At 36.3% G+C, this 19,735-nt stretch overlaps 1 protein-coding gene and 1 non-coding gene across 4 annotated transcripts in view; both read right to left on the reverse strand.

Moving 5' to 3' along the window:
• Positions 1–1,212: 1,212 nt before the first annotated feature.
• Positions 1,213–19,735, reverse strand: part of LOC116463631 (disintegrin and metalloproteinase domain-containing protein 10) — a 158,683-nt gene continuing 140,160 nt past the window's right edge. For all 3 annotated transcript variants that reach the window (XM_032146816.2, XM_032146817.2, XM_058434761.1), the window contains exons 12-16: positions 17,883–18,066; positions 17,075–17,183; positions 16,369–16,589; positions 5,683–5,809; positions 1,213–3,405 (exon numbers count right to left, since the gene is read on the reverse strand). In XM_032146816.2, coding sequence (XP_032002707.1) covers positions 3,311–3,405; positions 5,683–5,809; positions 16,369–16,589; positions 17,075–17,183; positions 17,883–18,066 — 736 coding nt within the window. In that variant the 3' untranslated portion in view covers positions 1,213–3,310. The remainder of the gene's footprint in view (positions 3,406–5,682; positions 5,810–16,368; positions 16,590–17,074; positions 17,184–17,882; positions 18,067–19,735) is intronic.
• On the reverse strand, positions 6,214–6,317 carry LOC116463636 (small nucleolar RNA U13). Its single transcript, XR_004246741.1, has one exon. It is a non-coding gene; the product is annotated as a small nucleolar RNA U13 (small nucleolar RNA).

A 19,735-nucleotide genomic window follows, 5' to 3' on the forward strand; every position in this document is an offset into this window, starting at 1 on the left:
AAGGTGAACTGTCCAGGTTTGTACTGCTTGACACTCTGATACCTTCAATTAGAAATACTTAATAAGAAGGCCTTCTCATGCACAAGCCCCTGAAATTTCATAGCTGCCAAGGACACCAATCCCATCTTTGAGAAATAATAATAATTAGGTCTTACTACAGGGACAAATACAGGGACTTAGGGTCGAGTAGTTTGCTCAGCTTGGACAAATCAGATTTCACTATCCTAAGACTGTGACAAACACGAAGTACCCAAAGCACAAAGTGTTGAGGACACCTCACAAAACCAGACTGATCAGAGAAAGTTGTCATTTCCTTAAATAAATGCTTCCCCAAACTGCATGACATTGCCTGACACTACAGGGAATGCTAAATCCAGAAGCAGTTAATAAATTTATTTCATTTCTGATTTTGTTTGTGAATTGGTACCTGAATTTATAAAACTGGGGAGGGAGGGATGGAGGGAGAGAGGACGGACTGTAAACAGAATTTAAGCATTCAATTACAAGTAAAAATAACTAATTTATAATTACCCAAATTAATCAATATTGAAAGTTTCATAAATAACTAAACATAATATATATTTGATGCTCCTAAATTAACAAAGTAATTCACAAAGTATTACATATTTACTCATTTAACAAGTATTACTTATAGCTAACCTTGACCAAAAAAAGAATTTGAAGCAGATTACCCCATGCAGGGAACTATTCTGGGCTCACAATTCCTTTTCTAGATAACACTGAAATGTCAATTCTCTCCTTATTTGCTATGAACAGAAAAATGTTGGCTCAAAATTTTAAACAGATTTATCATTAAACTAGGCTTTTTAAAATAAATGAGGTACTTAGCATTCAAAACTTTGAAAAACACATAAAAACAAGACCATAAGTTTTCAAAATGACTTACCTCTTCCACCAAGACAAGCACTGAATATTGATTAGAAACAATGTAATGCAGTTGAGATTAGTTGGGTGTTTTAAAAAGGTTTATTGTGTGTACACAGAGTATCTAATTGGAAATTTTCTACATGGACTCCAAAGTATTAAGAATAAAGATAATCTATACTTTTGTAGGAAGAGACAACTGTAAGAAAACACTGCCTTGTGGGAAGCTTCTTGTGATAGTTCTCAGAGTTCAAAGAGTATAGAACCTTCAAGTTGATTTAATCAAGTCTATTTATTAATGCATTTCAAGTTTCAAAAAACCTTACATCTTTGCACAATACTTTATTTTTTGCAATTTTTAGTAAAAATTTCCAAAGTGAACAAAAAAGATACTGTATAAAACACAGTGGACATTAAAACTGACAGTAGTATTAGATCTCATTTGTCTTGATCCTTTTATTTTACCACATCTTGATTCGCAGTGGAAAGAGTTCAGTGCATGTATCTCTTTTCAGAAAACATTTAACTTAGACTCAAAATAAAATAGGGCAGTGTGTGTACCTGCCAAAACCCTACCACAGGATAACATTACAAGCAAAAAATTTACATGTTCCAAAGTCTACCACACTCAAGAAGTTACTAAGAACTCTTGCAGAATAAAAGTCACCATTTTAGAAATGCAAACCCACTTCCAACCTTTGCACAGTCCAAAAACAAAGGCATTTAAATGATTTAAAAGCAATTACATACCTATCTACCTACTTGTTTGTTTAGAATTATTTATAGTCTATCTGGGGTTTCATGTACAAAATTTGTCTCTAAATCATGTACAAAAAGCTGTATTTTGAAAAAGTCACCACATACTGTACAAGTTTACAAGGAAGAGATCCCGTTATTTTCTCTAGCATTTTTGGCCTTGCTGGCTTGCGTCACATTATGAGAATGATTGTGTAAACCTTATACTCTTAAAAAAAAAGGAAAAAGAAAACCCAAAACATAGAAATCTTTACAACTTTCTCTAAATTTGCCTCCTATGTGAAGTCAGGAAAATCATAGCTTTACTTCTAATTGAAGTGATGTAGTTGGAAAACAGAAGCAATAAATATGTCACAAGCTTCAATTTTTGTAATGCCCCTTCTATTTCCTGCATAGCAATAAGCCTGTTAATACATTAAATGTTTTTGCTTTCTCTTTAAAATGCCAATTATTTACATCTGTTTCAAAAATAAATTTGGAATGGGACATTGTGCTGTTTCACCTTCAATGCCGTTAAAAATTTTAGGAAAAAAAATGTCAGAAGGCCTATCTACAATTTTAACTACTACTTAAGCAAATTACTCATCTTTAGTGGTTACCAATGATCAGTGATGATATGCTGAAAAAACTGTTTAAATATTTTGATAAAGACACAGCTTTTCTTTTCCGTATCAGACAGAAAACATAATTAGCATATTTCAGATACATGAAAAACACAAATAAGTAGGCTACAAATAAAAAGAAGCATTTCATTGACGTAATTTCTACCAAAGCATGAATAAAATTTCACCTATCAAATGAAAAATGGAATTGAATTAGAAAGTTTAAAAGACGTAAGCAGAAACCAGACATCTACGTCATGAACTCTGAAGTAGTAATGTGCTGCTATATCCAGTTTGCACAACACTTAACTGTGTTCTTCAGCATAGTCACTTGTGCCCGTAGCAGCCATGTGATAAAGAAAAAATGAGTATCAAAACCAACTCCATCATAAGAAAAAGGTAAATTGATTTTCATTTCAAAACTGCCTGTGTAAAGCATTACAGAATCCTGGACCACTGAATACCACCATTCTCTGTTATCCTGAGTATGTCAATTAAACAGTAATTTTTCATTAAGAGCGGAAAAATTTTATAATACAAAGAAACATCCATATTGCAATTTCTGTTTACAATTGCACACAGAAGTACAGTGTACGTAAGAAATACATGTCTGCATATAACAAGGTATGTACATTGGCAAGTGATGTCTCCAATGTTGAGGTGGTCGAGCCTCCTAGCCTTGATTGGCAGTTGAAAAAAATATATTTATTTCAATTTGTGGTAAAAGTTTATCGAGAGCCAAGTTTGCCTGCAAGTGAAGAAAATGCAGCAACGAAGAACAGGGAACACGGGGCACATAATAATATTCTAAGACTTTGTGCCATTAAGTTAAAAATATCTGTTCATAAGAAAATTGGGTTCCTTTTCCACCTCCCACCCCCAAATTGGAATTTTCAGGCTTTAAAATTTAAGTAATTCCACCTGGTCTGAGGACATGATCTCTTGCCATTTTTTCTTCAACTGTTACTTGGGAGGGTTTAGTTTGGAGATGATGACTTAATAGGTTTCTCTTTGGAGTGAAGTTTTCCCATTGTAGGCACTAGGAAGAACCAAGGCAAAAGCTGCAGTTAGCGTCTCATGTGTCCCATTTGATAACTCTCTCGGGGCCGCTGACGCTGGGGTTGCTGAATGGGCTGTGGAGGTCTCCTCCTCTTTAAAGTGCCTGTGAGCCACAAACAAAAGCAAAACAATTTCTCATGAGCTTTTTAATCTTTAAAAGCAAAGCTGCTGTTTCAATAAGAAAGGTTTTAGTTCAGTGCTGTCCAATAATATGTGCCATCAATGTAATTTAAAATCTTCTGATAGCCATAATAAAAAAGGTTTAAAAGGTGAAATAATTTTAATATTTTTTATTTTACTTAAATTAATATAGCCAAAGTGTTATCATTTCAATATGTAATCAATACAAAAATTACTAACAAAATATTTCATTTTTTATACTAAATCTTCAAAGTCTGGTATGTATTTTAATTAAAACAGCACATTTCAATGGAAACTAGCAACAATTCAGTGCTCAACAGCCACAAGTATTAGATTAATCCAGATTAATATCACAGATTCTGTGGACAGAATCCATATGAGGGAATTACTAAGGGTCTTTGAGCAAATGCCTTAACCTGAGACTCAGATGCCTACACTGTAAAACAAGGATGATAATTAACGTATATAGCCTGTTGTAAAGATTATATAATTCATATAAAAATGTTTAACACTTTTTGTGAGGGTTCAATAAATGACAGCTAGTTTTCTAAGTTTTTAAAGGTGCGATTTACTTAAAATGAAATCAATATACACATAAAATGTTTCACTGAATAAGACAATTGGTAACAGTATCTAAAAAGTGTCATGTGGCCCTTAGAACTTCCTTAAATACTAACATAAGCTCCAGAGTGCTAACTAACATTGTGAATTTAAGAAAAGCCATGATAGGCCGGGCGCGGTGGCTCACGCCTGTAATCCCAGCACTTTGGGAGGCCGAGGCGGGCGGATCACGAGGTCAGGAGATCGAGACCATCCTGGCTAACACGGTGAAACCCCGTCTCTACTAAAAATACAAAAAATTAGCCAGGCGAGGTGGCGGGCGCCTGTAGTCCCAGCTACTCGGAGAGGCTGAGGCAGGAGAATGGCGTGAACCCGGGAGGCGGAGCTTGCAGTGAGCCGAGATGGTGCCACTGCACCCCAGCCGGGTAACAGAGCGAGACTCCGTCTCAAAAAAAAAAAAAAAAAAAAAAGAAAAGCCATGATATAAAAATCAAATTTCCTCTAATTCTCACTAAGATACTGTCCTAGCATGACTACTGGGCCATCTTGCCCCAGACAGGTAAATGCAGGCGAACAACTGAGGGAAAACAGAGAAAAGGTATAAGAAACCTAGTTTTGAACTACTTTGTATAAGGTAGTGGATTTGCCTGAGGCAAGACATTTTATGAGAAGTCTGAGAGCGGCAGGAGAGGGAACTGCTGTCATTTAGCTCTGGCTCTCCCCTCCTGCTGCTCTGAGACAATGTCTGTCCCCACACCTGTAGAGAATAGCTACGAATACCTTGGAGAGGGGGAGGGATAAACAGAGGGAACTAAACAATACGAAGGGTTTATTTCCTATCCTTTTCTCCTTCCAATGCCCACAGCTCATCTAAAGAGGGTTCTTCCTCATGCTATGTCTCCCTGAGAGGTAAAAGGTGGAGACCAGAACTAAAGAGTTGTTTTCAGGAATGGAGAATACTTGACTGTGCTTATTTGATGAATGAATCCTCTACTCTAAAACTTTCCCACAGACTGGGATCTGTATGTCCCCATAAGCATCATCCTGGGGGAAAATAAGCTTATGTGCCAGAAAATATTTCAAGAGCACAAACACTAAAAACGATTAATAAGAGAGCTGGGTGCAGTGCACGTGCCTGTAGTCCCAGCTACTCAGGAGGCTAAGATGGGGAGGATTGCTTGAGCTCAGGATTAAGTCCAGCCTGGGCAACATAGTGAGAGAAAGAAAAAAGAAAAAGAAGGAAGGGAGGGCGGGAGGAAGGGAAGATGAAAGGGAAGGAAGGAGGAAGGAAGGACAACAATATGAGAAGCACAACTATTAGAATAGAAAGATCAATAATTTTAAGGTAGTTTACCATAATCATGACAAGGGAATATGTTAGAATATATTAAAAAAAAAAAAAAAAAAAAAAACAAGAAAACAGATACCAAGCAAAATTTAAAATTTCTAGTTCTAAGTATTTTCAGACACTCAGATAAATTAGCATTAACTTAGCAGTCACTGGCCAGATTGGATTGACAAAAAGCACACAAATATCAACTAAATCATTCATCCAATAATCCCATTCTTATGGAGAAAGTACTATAACATTAGTTACTAAAGACTCACTTATAATTCAATTCTACCTGCTAAACAATTCTGAGTTACATAAATATGTATCTTGCTCAAATATTCTTACCTGGAAGTGGTTTAGGAGGAGGCAACTTTGGATTACTACTTGGAGTATGAACACTGCATATCTTAATAAATCCAGCCATTAGCATGATCAGAGCAATTCCCATAAGTAATACTGCCCACCAATGAGCCTAGAAATAAACAGATTTTTCCACTGAAAAAAAAAAACTACAAAATATTTTAGAGTATCTTTTACAGTATATAAAACATAGAACACAGTATATTGTAATTTTTAAAGAACATTTGTTTAGGAGTTGTATACATATGTTAGATATTTGCACATATATATTGTTTAAATATAAAAAAAAGTTTAAAGGAGAAAATGGAAATCACCCATAATTTCATCTCATAGAGGAAACCGCTCAATCTGATTTTTTTCAGTCTCTTTTCCACATATAACAACATTTGTCATACACATGAACACAAACACAAAACTGGGGTCATCTTGCATATAGTTATATTGCATTTTCCCATGTTATTAAATATTTTCTGGTTTAAATATTTCCTTTGTTTTTTCCCCTTACTCTTTTTTCTCCCTCAAATGGATAATGTGCCAATGCCCTAACAAGGTTTGAGGGAGGCACATCTCACATATGAGTGTGCAAACCCAATCATCACACTTATGAACTACAAAAGGATCTCCTCTTACTCTTATAGACTATGTTTTGTTTGCATTTATACTTACCATGGCTTAGAAAGCATGTAACTTGCTTTAAATTCTACTAGTGAATAGATTTAAAAATTACTCTTTAACCTATATTGCTTTCTAATTATCAAAGTTAAGACTGAAATTCTATCTCTTTGAGACACCCTTTTCCTCTTCTATTTCATTTGGAATTTGAGACTCGGACTAGTTATGAAATTACTTTTTATATACATTAGTTCTCATTACATTATATACAATATCTTTATTGCATTCATTAGTTTATAGGTTAATTATCTTTTTAAATATGAAAAGTGGAAGAAGATACATATTTTAGCAGCAGGCAAAGTTCATCCAGTCTTAGAAGAAACCAAAACCTCACTTTCAACCTGACCTATATTAAACAAATCAATTAGCCAAACAGAAAAACCTTCAAAAATTATTCATAAATTTATAGGAAAATTACTGTGTCTAGTCTTAAATTATATTTTGCAATTCCAAATATTCAAACTTTGTTTTAAGACCACATGTACTAATAAACATCATACAAAATATTTACAACTTTAAAACTGAACCTTTACATTTATTTAACCCAGATTATTGTAACACATACATAATTACTACTAATAGTTTCCAGCAAAACTCCCATTTAAGAAGATTTTCTATTACTTAGGGACTTAAAACAAACTGGGTACCACTTCTACACTGTTTAGTTTTTCCAGCAGTGTTTATATAATTAAAGTAATACTAATGCTAATTTTAGCATTAATGAGAGTAACGCTAAAATTAAAGACATGTTGTGGCAAAATATCCCAAGCCACTTTTTCTGTGTGTACATAAAGCCTTTCCTACTTTCTAAAAATTTGTTTTATTTTGAAAGAGTCTCAAACTTAAAGAAAAGTTGCAAGTACAATTCAAAACCCTTTTAAAAACCTGAGGCCAGGCACGGTGGCTCCCAGCACTTTGGGAGGCCAGGGCGGGTGGATCACCTGAGGTCAGGAGTTCGAGACCAGCCAGGCCCACATGGTGAAACCCCGTCTCTACTAAAAATACAAAAATTAGCCAGGCATGATGGTGGGTGCCTGTAATCCCACTACTCAGGAGGCTGAGCGGGGGAGAATCACTTGAACCCGGGAGGCAGAGGTTGCAGTGAGCCGAGATTGTGCCACTGCACTCCAGCCTGGGCGACAGAGTGAGAATCCACCTCAAACAAACAAACAAACAAACAAAAACAAACAAACAAAAACTTTTAAAAATCTGGAAGCACCTCAGAGTAAGTTGCTAGCACCATGCTGTTACTCCTGAACATTTTAGCATATAATTTCTACAACCTAAGGGTGGTTTCCTAGATAACAAGACAATCATCGAAATCACAAAATCAAGGCTGATACATTACTAACATTTAATCCTCAGACCTCATTCAGGTTTTGCCATTTGTCCCAATACTATCCAGTTCAGAATCGTGTGCTATATTTAGCCACCATGTTTCTTTTCTCTCCTTTGATTTGGAAAAATTCCAGTCTTTCCTTGGCTTTTACGACCTTGATACTTTTGAAGATTACAGGGCAGTTATTTTGTATGGGAATGTCCTTCAATTTGGGTTTCTCTGGTGTTTCTTTGTGATCAAATTCAGGTCACACATCTTTGGTAAGAATATCACAGATGCTGTGTTCTCCCTGCATCCTATCAGGTAACACGTGATTTTTATTTCATTACTGCTGATGTTAACTTGATCACTGGATTAAGGTGTTATCTGCCAAATTTTACCATGATTCTTGTTTCTCTTTTGTAAACAATGAATATTTTGTAGGGATGTAATTTGGATGTAAATACCCTGTTCTTCATCAAACTTTCAATGTATTTGTTTATTTATTCTCTCATGGTTTCCTATTTTATACATATATAATCAATTACTGACATTATTGTGTTTTTTGGACATGTCCTCATCATTCTTTGAGCACTTTCTTACTTTCTGGCCCAACAAGAAGTTCCAGATTTATCCTGTTCTTTCCCTACCCCAGCCTTGGAATCTGCCAAAGAGCCCTGGTTTCTTTTAGTCTTACCCCTCCTATGTAGACATCTTCCTCATCCTACTTACACTCTTGACATCCCATGCCAGTCACTCCTCCACAGGGGTGCACTTCTCACCCTGCTTGGGCTCTGAAACCCCATACTAGTAGCGTTCCCCATCCCACACCTTCCGAACCTGGTCAGGTTCCAACACTCTGCTCTGTGCCACTATAGCTCCCCAACTTTGGCATGGATGCCTACCTTGCTTGGGCTTACCTAATGGCTTTAGGAATTAACTGCTTCAAAAAAGGAGAGGGAACAAAAAAGGGAAAGATATATATACATACATACATATATATGGACACACACACATATTCATATATATATTCAATTTTAAAATCAAACAGAATGATTTACACTTGAGTGTCATTTCTCAGTCTTATTTAATTCTCAGATTAGATCTCTGTACAGAAGAGCCCCACAGACACCTTTCTTCTCTTTATTTTCATGTTTATTGTTCAATCTGTAAAAACTGTAACACGGTTGTCCCTCACATTGCTTGTTATTGCAGGGACTGCAAACTCAAAAGCTTACATGGAAGGTAAGGTGGAATGCAATTCAACCTTACTGCTTAAGGATCTGATTTTTCAAGGGAAGCAATATATCGGAATTTTTATTTAAAATCTATTTTTAAATGCTGGCAAACTTGTGAGAAATTTCTTAAAACAATATGTAGAATATACAAAACATGCTGACAGGGCTGAATCTGGCTTGGAAATTAAAACTTTACAATCTATTTTTTAAAAGCCACTTCTTGAGACTGCCAGATTTTTTTTTAATTTTATTTTGTTTTCTATAAAAATCATGTTCAGAGCTCTGCTCTCCTTGTTAGTCTTTAGGATGATGTTCCCATTCCTTTATTATATAGGTATTCTATAGACTCCTATTGTTTTTTGTTTTTGTTCTTCCTCAAATAACAGACCTGCTACTTATCGCAAGACAGGGTAGAAGGCCACCCTCAGTCTGTCAAAGCAGTACAGGACCATTTTGAGTAATGCAGAAAGTTTAGCATCTGTGGCCCCCATCCATCAAATGCCAGTAGAGCTCCTTCAGTTACTCTGACAACCACCGCACATTTCCAAACACCTTCTGGGGAAGTAGTAACACCTCTAATGTGAGCCAATCCATGAGTACAAAGGCTTAAGAGTTTTCCTACTAGCTTTCTCACGTTGATGGGCAAGTGGGATACAGGAGATACATTTCTATTCCTAAAGTCATTATCATCTTGAATATATTTCCTTCCTTCATCTTTACTTTCATTTTTATGAAAATATGGCCATCAGTGTTATGGCTACCTAAAATATGGAACTGACCATGTTACTCCTTCATGTCAAACCCTTCTTCGAATGCTTCCCACCAAAGATTTCCAAGATAGACCACTATGTAGAAGAGAGGGAAAAAAGCAAAAGCAAAAACTTGAGTACACGATAAAGTACAGCAAAGTGTATATGATTCCACCTTTTTAAAAAGTATATATCCTTAGAGTGGTATAGACAGTTTCGAAGAATACACAAGAAATCCATCCTAGAAAGATTGGGGGTCCAGGGTAAAAAACAACAACACAACAAAAAGGCCTACTTTTGAATGTATTACTTTGTCAACTAAAAAAAGAATAATCAAATTTTTCAAAAGAAAAAAAGTAGAAAAAAAAAGTTTGTTTTGCAAAATTCATACTTCTGTGACTTTTCCACATGCTCTGTCCCCATAAAATATTTCTGTACTCTCTACTTCTACTAATTCTTAAGAACTTAGCTTGGCCGGGCACGGTGGCTCATGTCTGTAATCCTAGCACTGTGGGAAGCTGGGGCGGGTGGATCACCTGAGGTCAGGTGTTCAAGACCAGCCTGGCCAACATGGTGAAACCCCATCTGTACTAAAATACAAAAATTAGCCAAGCATGATGGCAGGTACCTGTAATCTCAGCTACTCAGGAGGCTGAGACAGGAGAACCGCTTGAACCTGGGAGACGGTGGTTGCAGTGAGCCGAGATTATGCCAGTGCACTCCAGCCTAGGTGGATGAGACTCCATTTCAAAAATAAAAATAAAAAAAGAACTTAGCTCTGGCGTTATCTCCTTAAAGGCTTTTCCTAATAGGTTCTCCTAGTTCTGTGAAAACAGCATACAGACTGAAGATACGTTTCTCTGGCCTGTCTTCTCTATCCCAAACTGACCTGTGAGCTCCCTGGACTTATATCCTATTACCTCAGTACCTACCCAACAAACAAAATACCTGTTGAACTAGTTATTACAAGTAAGTCATTATTTAAATATTGACCTTGAAACATACCTAACAGCTCATTTATTATTTCTAGATTGCCTAACACATACAAATAATGTGACAAGGCTGTACAACAGAGACAGGACAGTAAAACTGGTTTGGATATATTTAATGACAGTCTTTTTAGTACCTACACACTCTTTTTTTTTTTCTCTTTTAAGAGACAGGGTCTTGCTCTGTTGCCCAAGCTGGAATGCAGTGGTGCAATCACGGCTCACTGCAGCCTTGCCCTCCTGGGCTGTGGTGATCCTCCTGAGTAGCTGGGACTACAAGGTACATGCCGCCACACCCTGCGAATTCATTTATTTATTTATTTGCATACACAGAGTCTTGCTAGGTTGTCCAGGTTGGTCTTCAACTGCTAGTCTCCAGCAATTTTCCCTCCTCAACCTCCCAAAGTGCTAAGATTAAAGGTATAAGCTACCGTACCTGACCTATAGATTTAAATAAAGCACCATACAAGTACACACTATGGCAGTAAGAGAGGCAGATTGGAGACAGAAAGCCCAGATTTAGTAGTGGTTAAAACTAAAAAACAAAGGAAAAAAGAACCTAGTCGCAGTTCAGATCAACAGATACATAATAAAATATGGCACTCAAGCCCTTGAGAACTTCCAGTTCCTTCTAGCACAGTGTTCCTGGCTTTATTCTAATTTTTTTCAGGTAACTATGTATCTCACAAGCCCAATGCTTGAGATGTTTCAGTGCCAATGATAGTAGCTTTTGTGAATTTAGCGTGTGGGGAAATGGAACATGGCAATAGACAGAAGATAGCAAGAAAAACTAAACAAAATAAATAGTGCATCTGAAAACATTAGTAAGTACAGCCACCTTTATAGTTTTTCTTTTTAAAAAAGAATGAGTTAAATGCTAAATTGCATGCTATCCCCTTTAAATATACTATAAAATCAGGGAAAGGAATACTAACTAGGCTAGTAAATGTAAAATATGCATTTCTCTCAAAAGAAAAGATCACAAATTGACCACCTGTTAGTCTGAAAGAAAGGGGAGCTGTCATTCATTCAATGAACATTTACTGAGTGTAAACTGAGTACCAGAGTCTTATATCTCAGAGACAAGGGTGTTAAGCAAAACTTTAGGGACAAAGAGAAGACATCCAACCATTTTTCAAAAACTCAAGAAGTTTCTCAACCCAGAAAATAATTCTACATAACAAACAGAGAGATGATGTTCAATACAGGCACTTAAACATAGCCAATAATAAAGTAAAAAGTCAAAATTAAATAGTCTAATTTACTATGTATTAATTACAATAGTATTTAATTTGATAATCTAAATATAAACAAAAAGAACCTATATGGTAACAAAATGATAAAGCAAGTATCATCTAAAAAAAGTGCATGAGCAAGGACAGGGAAGACATGCACTCAAGTCTCTTTAGACATAAGATAATCTATTGTTCTTAAAGACCTCCAGAAAGTCAACCATATAATCCTTTCAATGAATACTCCAGTGTTCAACAATGCTCACACTCAGCAAACGCATTCTGGACTTCCCATGGGTCACAAGACCATGTGGGGTCCACAGCTCCTTGTCATGATACTGATTATGTCATCCCTATAGGGGCAGAAAGTTTCCTTTCAATTTTTCAGAAGACATAATACTATAGTCTGGACTTTGACTATATACTCCTCCTATCCTTCAAACTCCCACCACCACCACTAGCAGCAGCAGCAATAGCAATCTGCCAAGCAGAAAGCAACTTGTACTAAACTTCTGGTTACTTTAAGCTCAGCCTGGGCAAGTAAGATAAAATACCACTAACAGGAACCTGAAAACATTCCAGTTTCAAAGTTAATATGCACGGTTTTTACTCTTTTCCATATAAATTATTACATTTTAGAAATCTGCCTCACTCATCTAGCAGATGTATATTGTGTCCTCACTATATGCTAAAAACCCTACAATATTATTATATCTTTGTTGTTAAAGTTTCATAAGTGCTATGCTATGTGGTCTGTTCCACAAAGCAATGAAACCACCTTCTATTTTCAACATATCAAGATGACAAAATGGAAAATTGCTGTTACAAGTCTTTTTAAAAAGGAGTCGTCATATCGCAGAGACTGAAAAAAATGGCAAACTATTAGCATGCACCATCACCTACTGACTCAGTGGGTCTGGAATGGAACCTGAGAATTTGCATTTCTATGAAGTTCCCAGGTGATGCTGATGCTGCTTCTCAGGCCTACGCTTTGAGTTCACTGCTCTTGATCAGGAGTTGGCAAATATTTCCCATAAAGGCCCAGATAAACATTTTAGGTTTTGTGGGGCCATACAGTCACTGTTGCAGCTACTCAAAGTGCAAAAGCAGCCAAAGACAATGTGTAAACAAAAGGGTGTGGCCATGTTCCAATAAAATGTTATCAGTACTGAAATTTGAATTTCATATGATTTTTAAAAGAATGTTATTTTGATAATTTTTACATTTTTTTCAATCATTTAAAAATGTAAAAACCGTTCTTAGCTTCTGAGCCATACAGAAATAGGCACGGGCTGGATTTGGCCCATGGGCCATAGTTTGCCAACTCCTGGTCTAGATGAGTGGTTCTTAACCCTGGCTCTTCATCAGAATTAACTGGAGAGTTTTAAAAGACCCAGATACTTAAACCCAAGAGATTCTGATTTAATTAGTCCAAACCCTAGGGTGATTCTGGTATACAACCAGGATTGAGAACTACTGCTATTAATCAATATTTTCCCAAATGACATCTAAGGATATTTAGGACTTAGTCTTTTCATGATAAAAGTTTCTAGGGTTAGGTAAGTTTGGAAAATTAAGTTTAAAGGATTTATTTATCACAGGACTTCTCAAAATCTTCTCACAAATCTCCAAGAAAGGTCTATAGTATGGAGTAGTTTTCTAGATTCATTTGACCATTGAAGGCCTAGAACATCTAATGGAACTAGTGTTCTGTTAAGCATTTGGGAAACTGTGCTCTAAATCTTTCATTCATAAAGAATACCAGATACTTAATACTTAGATGCATAAAATTATAGCAAAATATGACTGCAGAAATTAATTTTAAAATGAGAAGGTGTTTGACTCTTGATAAATTAGCAATAAAAAAATACAAACTCCTGATAAATCTCAACAAATTAAAAAGAAAAAAACCACAAAATTATCAGGCAATGATTTTTAAAAGGAGGGGAAACACAACAATAAATTTGAAAAATAAAAGGCAAGGTAAGAGGTGGTTTTCTACAATGTCAAATCTAACATGAAAGATACAGAAAATCAGAACACATCAACTATAGAAGAAACTGGAAATGAATTACCAATGCTCTCAATCCCTAATTAAAGAAAAGGAGATGCTGAAACAAGGTCTCAACAGATTTACTGACAAATGCTTTTAAACGTTTCAAGAACTAGATGACTCTTTGATAAATCTAAAGGATGTTTATCATTTTATCCTGTCCAGACACACAGTAGGCACTCAGCAAATACAGTAAATGTATTTGGAAAAATCAAAACATAGTTGTCAACACAGAAAAGAAAGTATCACTTCCATGGTACCAGTAGCAGCAGTCAATAACCCATGCCCCGAAGTTCTAAATTCTTAAAGTTCTTCTTACTCTACCCTGCATGAGGAGAAAAGCTGCCATAGTGTACCACAGAAAGAAGACAAAAGGCCACCAGGCACTACTGGAAAGGAAAGTAGTGAAACTAACCCCTCACTTCTTTCACAGCTTCTTACACCAGAACATCTTGATAATCTGTATTACTAACTGGAAGGGCACTTCCCTAACATGATAAACCCTGGTATGCAAGTAAACTATGCACATAAGCAAATGAGACAAGTAACTTGTAAAGAAGCGGATGTTTATTATCTTACTGCTTGATGTAGTTAATGCCCACAAATGCACCAACAGCCTAGCGGTACTCTTCACACATTATGAGCATGCTATTCGAAAGACTGGCATATGACTGTCAACAATGATATAAAATAAAGGCATGTGCTATCCCACACACACTTAAAGTTAACGTCTATAAACTTGAAAGTGTCTGATTAATTGGTTCCAGAGTACAAGAAAGGACTTCATGTTGCCAATTCATTGTGCAACATTTCATTAATCCTCACGTCTAAAATATGGGGAGAAAAGGTCTTAAAAATACTTAAAAGATCATGTCTACTAAATATTTTTAAAGTGAAAATAAATGGGCTTTTGAAATTCTAAATAATGTAATGAGTCAAAATTAGAGATAATAGAGAAAAGTAAAAAATACTATGTTTAGATATGATTTAGTACCCCAAAAATCTAAAATATCTAACACAATATATACTCAGTAGAATGTAATTCTGAGATCCCCTTTCCTTTTCTGTTATACACTGTCCTCTACAGCAGACACGTATACCAAATTTCAACTTTTCTTATTAGAGATAATCAGACAAAAAAATAGCTGAGTTGAAAATAAAGAAGGGCCAAGAAAGGTAAGCTGCTTGAAGTCACAGAATTGATAAACGCCAGAAAGATTATTTGAATCCTTAAGTGATTCTCAAACCTGTGCTCTTTCCACTACACCATGGTACCAGAAGACAACTTCAGTTTGACAGATATTTACTAGAACTTACTATGCAACAAGCACAGGAATTAAAAAAAAGAGTAACATGTTTTAAGGAAACCTAAGTTAAGTCAACTGCTCAAGTAGTTAGTTTGAAACCTAGGTAGATCTCCTAAATCCAATTTCAACAATCCTTCTACTCCATGATCATTACATATCTAAAAACCACATATCCTAATGTGTCCTAGGAACGGTAAACATCATTTTAAATGCTGGAGGTAACTATACAATTTTTACTCTAGAATGTTATTAGAAGAGTACAAAAAAGGCTGACATCCCACACAAACAACATCTTTTGTGCTTTAAGGCATCCATAGTCCTAAACACACACACACATACACACAAACACACACACACACACAAATAATTTGAGAAAGGGGAATCTGAGTTATAAGTCAATTTCCAAAGCAAACTACATTCAGTTCAATTATAGCACATTCTCAAATATATCATTTGCAAGCTTCCTATAGATATTTTAACGTAATCACTTTTAAAGCATGAACACTTAAGTCGAGATAGTCATTCTTGACAATCTTTTAAGAAAATATCAGGTAATTCCGTGTTTGTACAACTTGGAGATACGTGGGCTTAAAAATAAGCGTTCAGTGGATTACTATTGGATGAACGTCCATAATCATTAGCAGATCTACAAAAGGCTGTGTATCTGATCTTACTCTGTTCAACATTTCCTATTACAAACAAGATGAAGACCCAGAGATTATACTGAAAGATCAGGAAAAATCACCAATTAGTCCATGATTTGGGCAAATAAGCTGTCTTGAAAAAAAAAAAAAAAAATTTTTTTTTAAGTCCCATGAAAATGCCCTAATAATATGCACCAAAAGAAGTAACCCATCCAGGAGATGAACTAAGGAGCACGGTAAAACGGAATGACTCCCATCACCTACTAAGCAATCTATGAATCATACACATGATTCTGATCACTTCAGAAGGAAATAATAACCAGAAATATTAGAAATTTAAACATCTTCATATAAAGTAATTCTAATATAAATAGTTAAGTTGTTTTCTCATAACTTTGATGACTTCTGGCCAAGTAAAATTAAGATCAAACCACTTTAAGTTTTCTTTGTAAATAAAAAACATACTTACCACAATCCATTCAGCAATGTTTTCATAGAGCTCTGGACTAAAAATTGCTTTTTTAAGCCTAGCTAGAGGACCATCAGCATCTACTAATCTGCACCGCATGAAAACATCACAGTAACCTCTAAAATCGTTGCAAGGGGATCCAGGTTGCAGGGTGATGGTTCGACCACTGAAGTGCCTACTCCACTGCACAGACCCTGTACTGGCACAAGTTGATGGGTCCACTGGAAAAGAAATGCCAAATATAAGCTGAAGATCAGATTCAAATATAAGTTGAAGATCAGATTTCCAGTTGCGGAAATATAAAGAGGGAAAAAAAACTGTCTGAAATCATTCCCATAACATGTTATATAGACCTTCTCTAGTTAGGCTGGGTAACACTATTAGTAATTCACATTAAATGTTACAATGTAAACAAGCAACCAGCAAGTCTTGATTCAGTGTCCACAATGACTTAAAGTCTAACAGTGTTTATGTAAATTATTGCTGTAAAGCTGGCAACATTTTGTCTAGTTTATCATTTTTAAAACATTGTAGAGACCATAATAATAGAGACACAATGCTATGTTACATTTATAATCTCCTCCAGAGGACAGATTTAGCTGGAAACTATCTGGCCAAACTGTAGGTCAAAGTTTTACACTTAAAATTTAGGAGAAAATAATAGTTTGAGGCAGATTTTATACTCTTGTATTTTTAAAAGCCTTACTTTTCTTCATACAGCATACATGGCATAATTCTTTATCATCTTTGCCATCAGAACTGGCACACGTACACTCCTCTAAGCCATATTTCTCACAGATAGAACCTGCACATTGCTAGAAGAAAAATAAAAGACAAATTATTTAATCCCTATACAGTCAAACCTATTTTTTATAGTAACAGGCAAGTATGAGCTTCCACTGTCAAAATATTTAAATGGAAATAAAAGTGAAAAACAAACAGAGATGAGTATCAGAACTGAATTACATAAATACATTTGAAAAAATTTGAAAAACAGTAAATCCAAGAAAGATAGTAAATCTTTTAAAGCAATGGCAACTTAAAAAAATGAAATAAAAGCAGAGAAAGAGATTAGATGAGGATCGATTTTATGTTGGTTATTATGGCTCTTCTATAAAGAAAGAAAAATTAAATTTTCTTCATGTAGAGCAAAGTGATATTCAGCCACAAAAGCTCTGAAGGTTTCATATTCAGAGATGACCAAAGAGTTCTTTTAGGCTACTGAAATATTCTTTTATAAAACTTAAATATTATAGACAAGTCACATGCCAAGTTGTACAACTAGGTTTCTCTAGAGAATATCAATCACATGTACATGGAAAGATGAAAGACAAATTAGTAGCTAATTGAATGCCACATAATATATTCATGGTTTTGTGAGGGAATAGATAGGGATATTACTTAAACAGAGACCAAGATTAATTACTTTAACTGCGTAGATTTAAGCATCAGTAATTCTTCAGAAAAACAAGTTTTCTAAAATTAAATTTAAAAACATATAGTTAAATACTTACCCCATTAATGCACACTTGTGTATGCCTATTACAGTCTGTGAAGTTTGGTTTAGGGTCAGATGCTGGGCAGAGAGCTGTGAAGCCATTACATATTCCTTCCCTTGCACAGTCTGAATCATCCCGACACTTCTCAGACTTTGACTTGAATGCACACTGTGCTGTACAACAAGGACCTTGACTTGGACTAGAAGAAACATTAAGTGATTAAACAAAGTAAATCACTAGTTATTTCCTATATACTATTAGATATTAGATTAGATCCACATTATTAGACATAGTACCAATTTTTAAATCCTAAGTCTCATATTTAAATGATAAGTATGTTACTGGTATACAACTTCAAAAAACTGAAACTGCACACTGCGTCCTGAGTAAACAGTGCACTGGTGGAGCTGTGTGTTCCAAAGAAACAGTGCCTGGGCCTACACGGAAAAGTCACACCCTGCAGGGCATGAGATAAAGCAGCACATTGCTCCTTCAGGTAACAGTGCCTTGGCCAAGTTGAGGAGCTGTGCATTCCAGGGCTAAGCCAACACAATAACTCACATCCCAGGGAAATATCAATGGCTGAACTGGGATAGTATACCTACAGGCCAAACAACTCTAGCACCCTGCTTGTCTGGAGCTAGACTAGCCCCCTAGAGTCTGAGCTGCTGAGACACCCTTCTCCCCACAGTAGTCACCACTGTGCTGTTCCCTGCCCCCTAGGGCCCAAATGACAGCTGTGCTTGAACATTCTGAGGTACTTGCTGTTGCTGCACCTGGTCTCACAGACTCTGGGAGACCGCCAAGCCCCACCATCCCAGGGTCGAGACTCACCACCACCTCCATCCCCGGCGACCCAACTCACCACTGAGTCCTATTGGCTCAGGCTCCGAAATTACCGCCATGCACTGTGCTCTGGGCTCAAATCTCCAGAGCGCCTCTTCCCTGGACTCAAGCCAGGGCTATACCCTGCCCACAAAGTGTATAATCACAGCTACAGACTGGCCCACTGGGCCCAAGCTGCTAAGGAGTAACCAAGAGTCATAGATCCTGGTGCTATAGGCAACCTACATTCAATCTTGCCAGACAGTAAACATGCACTGCAAGACACAAGTACCATAATAGGTTTGTGAGATCCTGAGCCTAGAACTCCGGTCCCATAGTTACTCTACGCATCCACAACTGGAAGCCAGCACCACAGCAGGTGCTTGCAGGCCATGTCACACCTGACACCAAGAGGGATCCCCTTGGCTAAGTCTCACCATTATGGGAAAAATGAGAATAGGAGGGCCCCAAACGTCATTGCCACTGAGGACATTAACAACCTACAACACCAGCATCCATTACCACAAACTTCTACAGCACAGGCCACTGAGGTGCCTACAGTTATTGATGATGTTGAATACAGCTGAAGAAGCTGCATGGAGATGATACCACTGCACCTACCTGGAAAAAGAATCACCACACCCTTCCCAACCAGCACACTAAGACCCAGCTACAGGTGAGAGTGTATCTCCATGAAAGCCACTCTAGAAAATTTAGATGAGATGACTGTTCCACCAGACAGGTACACAGACATCAACACAGGCACCCAAGAAACATGAAAAAACAAATATATATGACACCACCAAAGGAACATAATAAACTCTCTAGCAACAGGTCCCAATGAAAATGAAATCAATAAATTGCCTAAAAAGGAATTCAAAATAATGATTTGGGGGAAAAGACACAAGAAAATATAGATAAAAAATTCAATGAAACTAGGAAAACAATTCATATGAATGAGAAATTCAAAAAAGTAACAAATGTCATTAAAGAGAAACAAAAGTCCTGCGGCTTAAGAATTCAATGAATAAGCCTGCCTGCCT

The sequence above is a fragment of the Hylobates moloch genome, unplaced genomic scaffold, assembly GCF_009828535.3.
Source record: "Hylobates moloch isolate HMO894 unplaced genomic scaffold, HMol_V3 SCAFFOLD_45, whole genome shotgun sequence".
Taxonomy (NCBI): Eukaryota; Metazoa; Chordata; class Mammalia; order Primates; family Hylobatidae; genus Hylobates; species Hylobates moloch.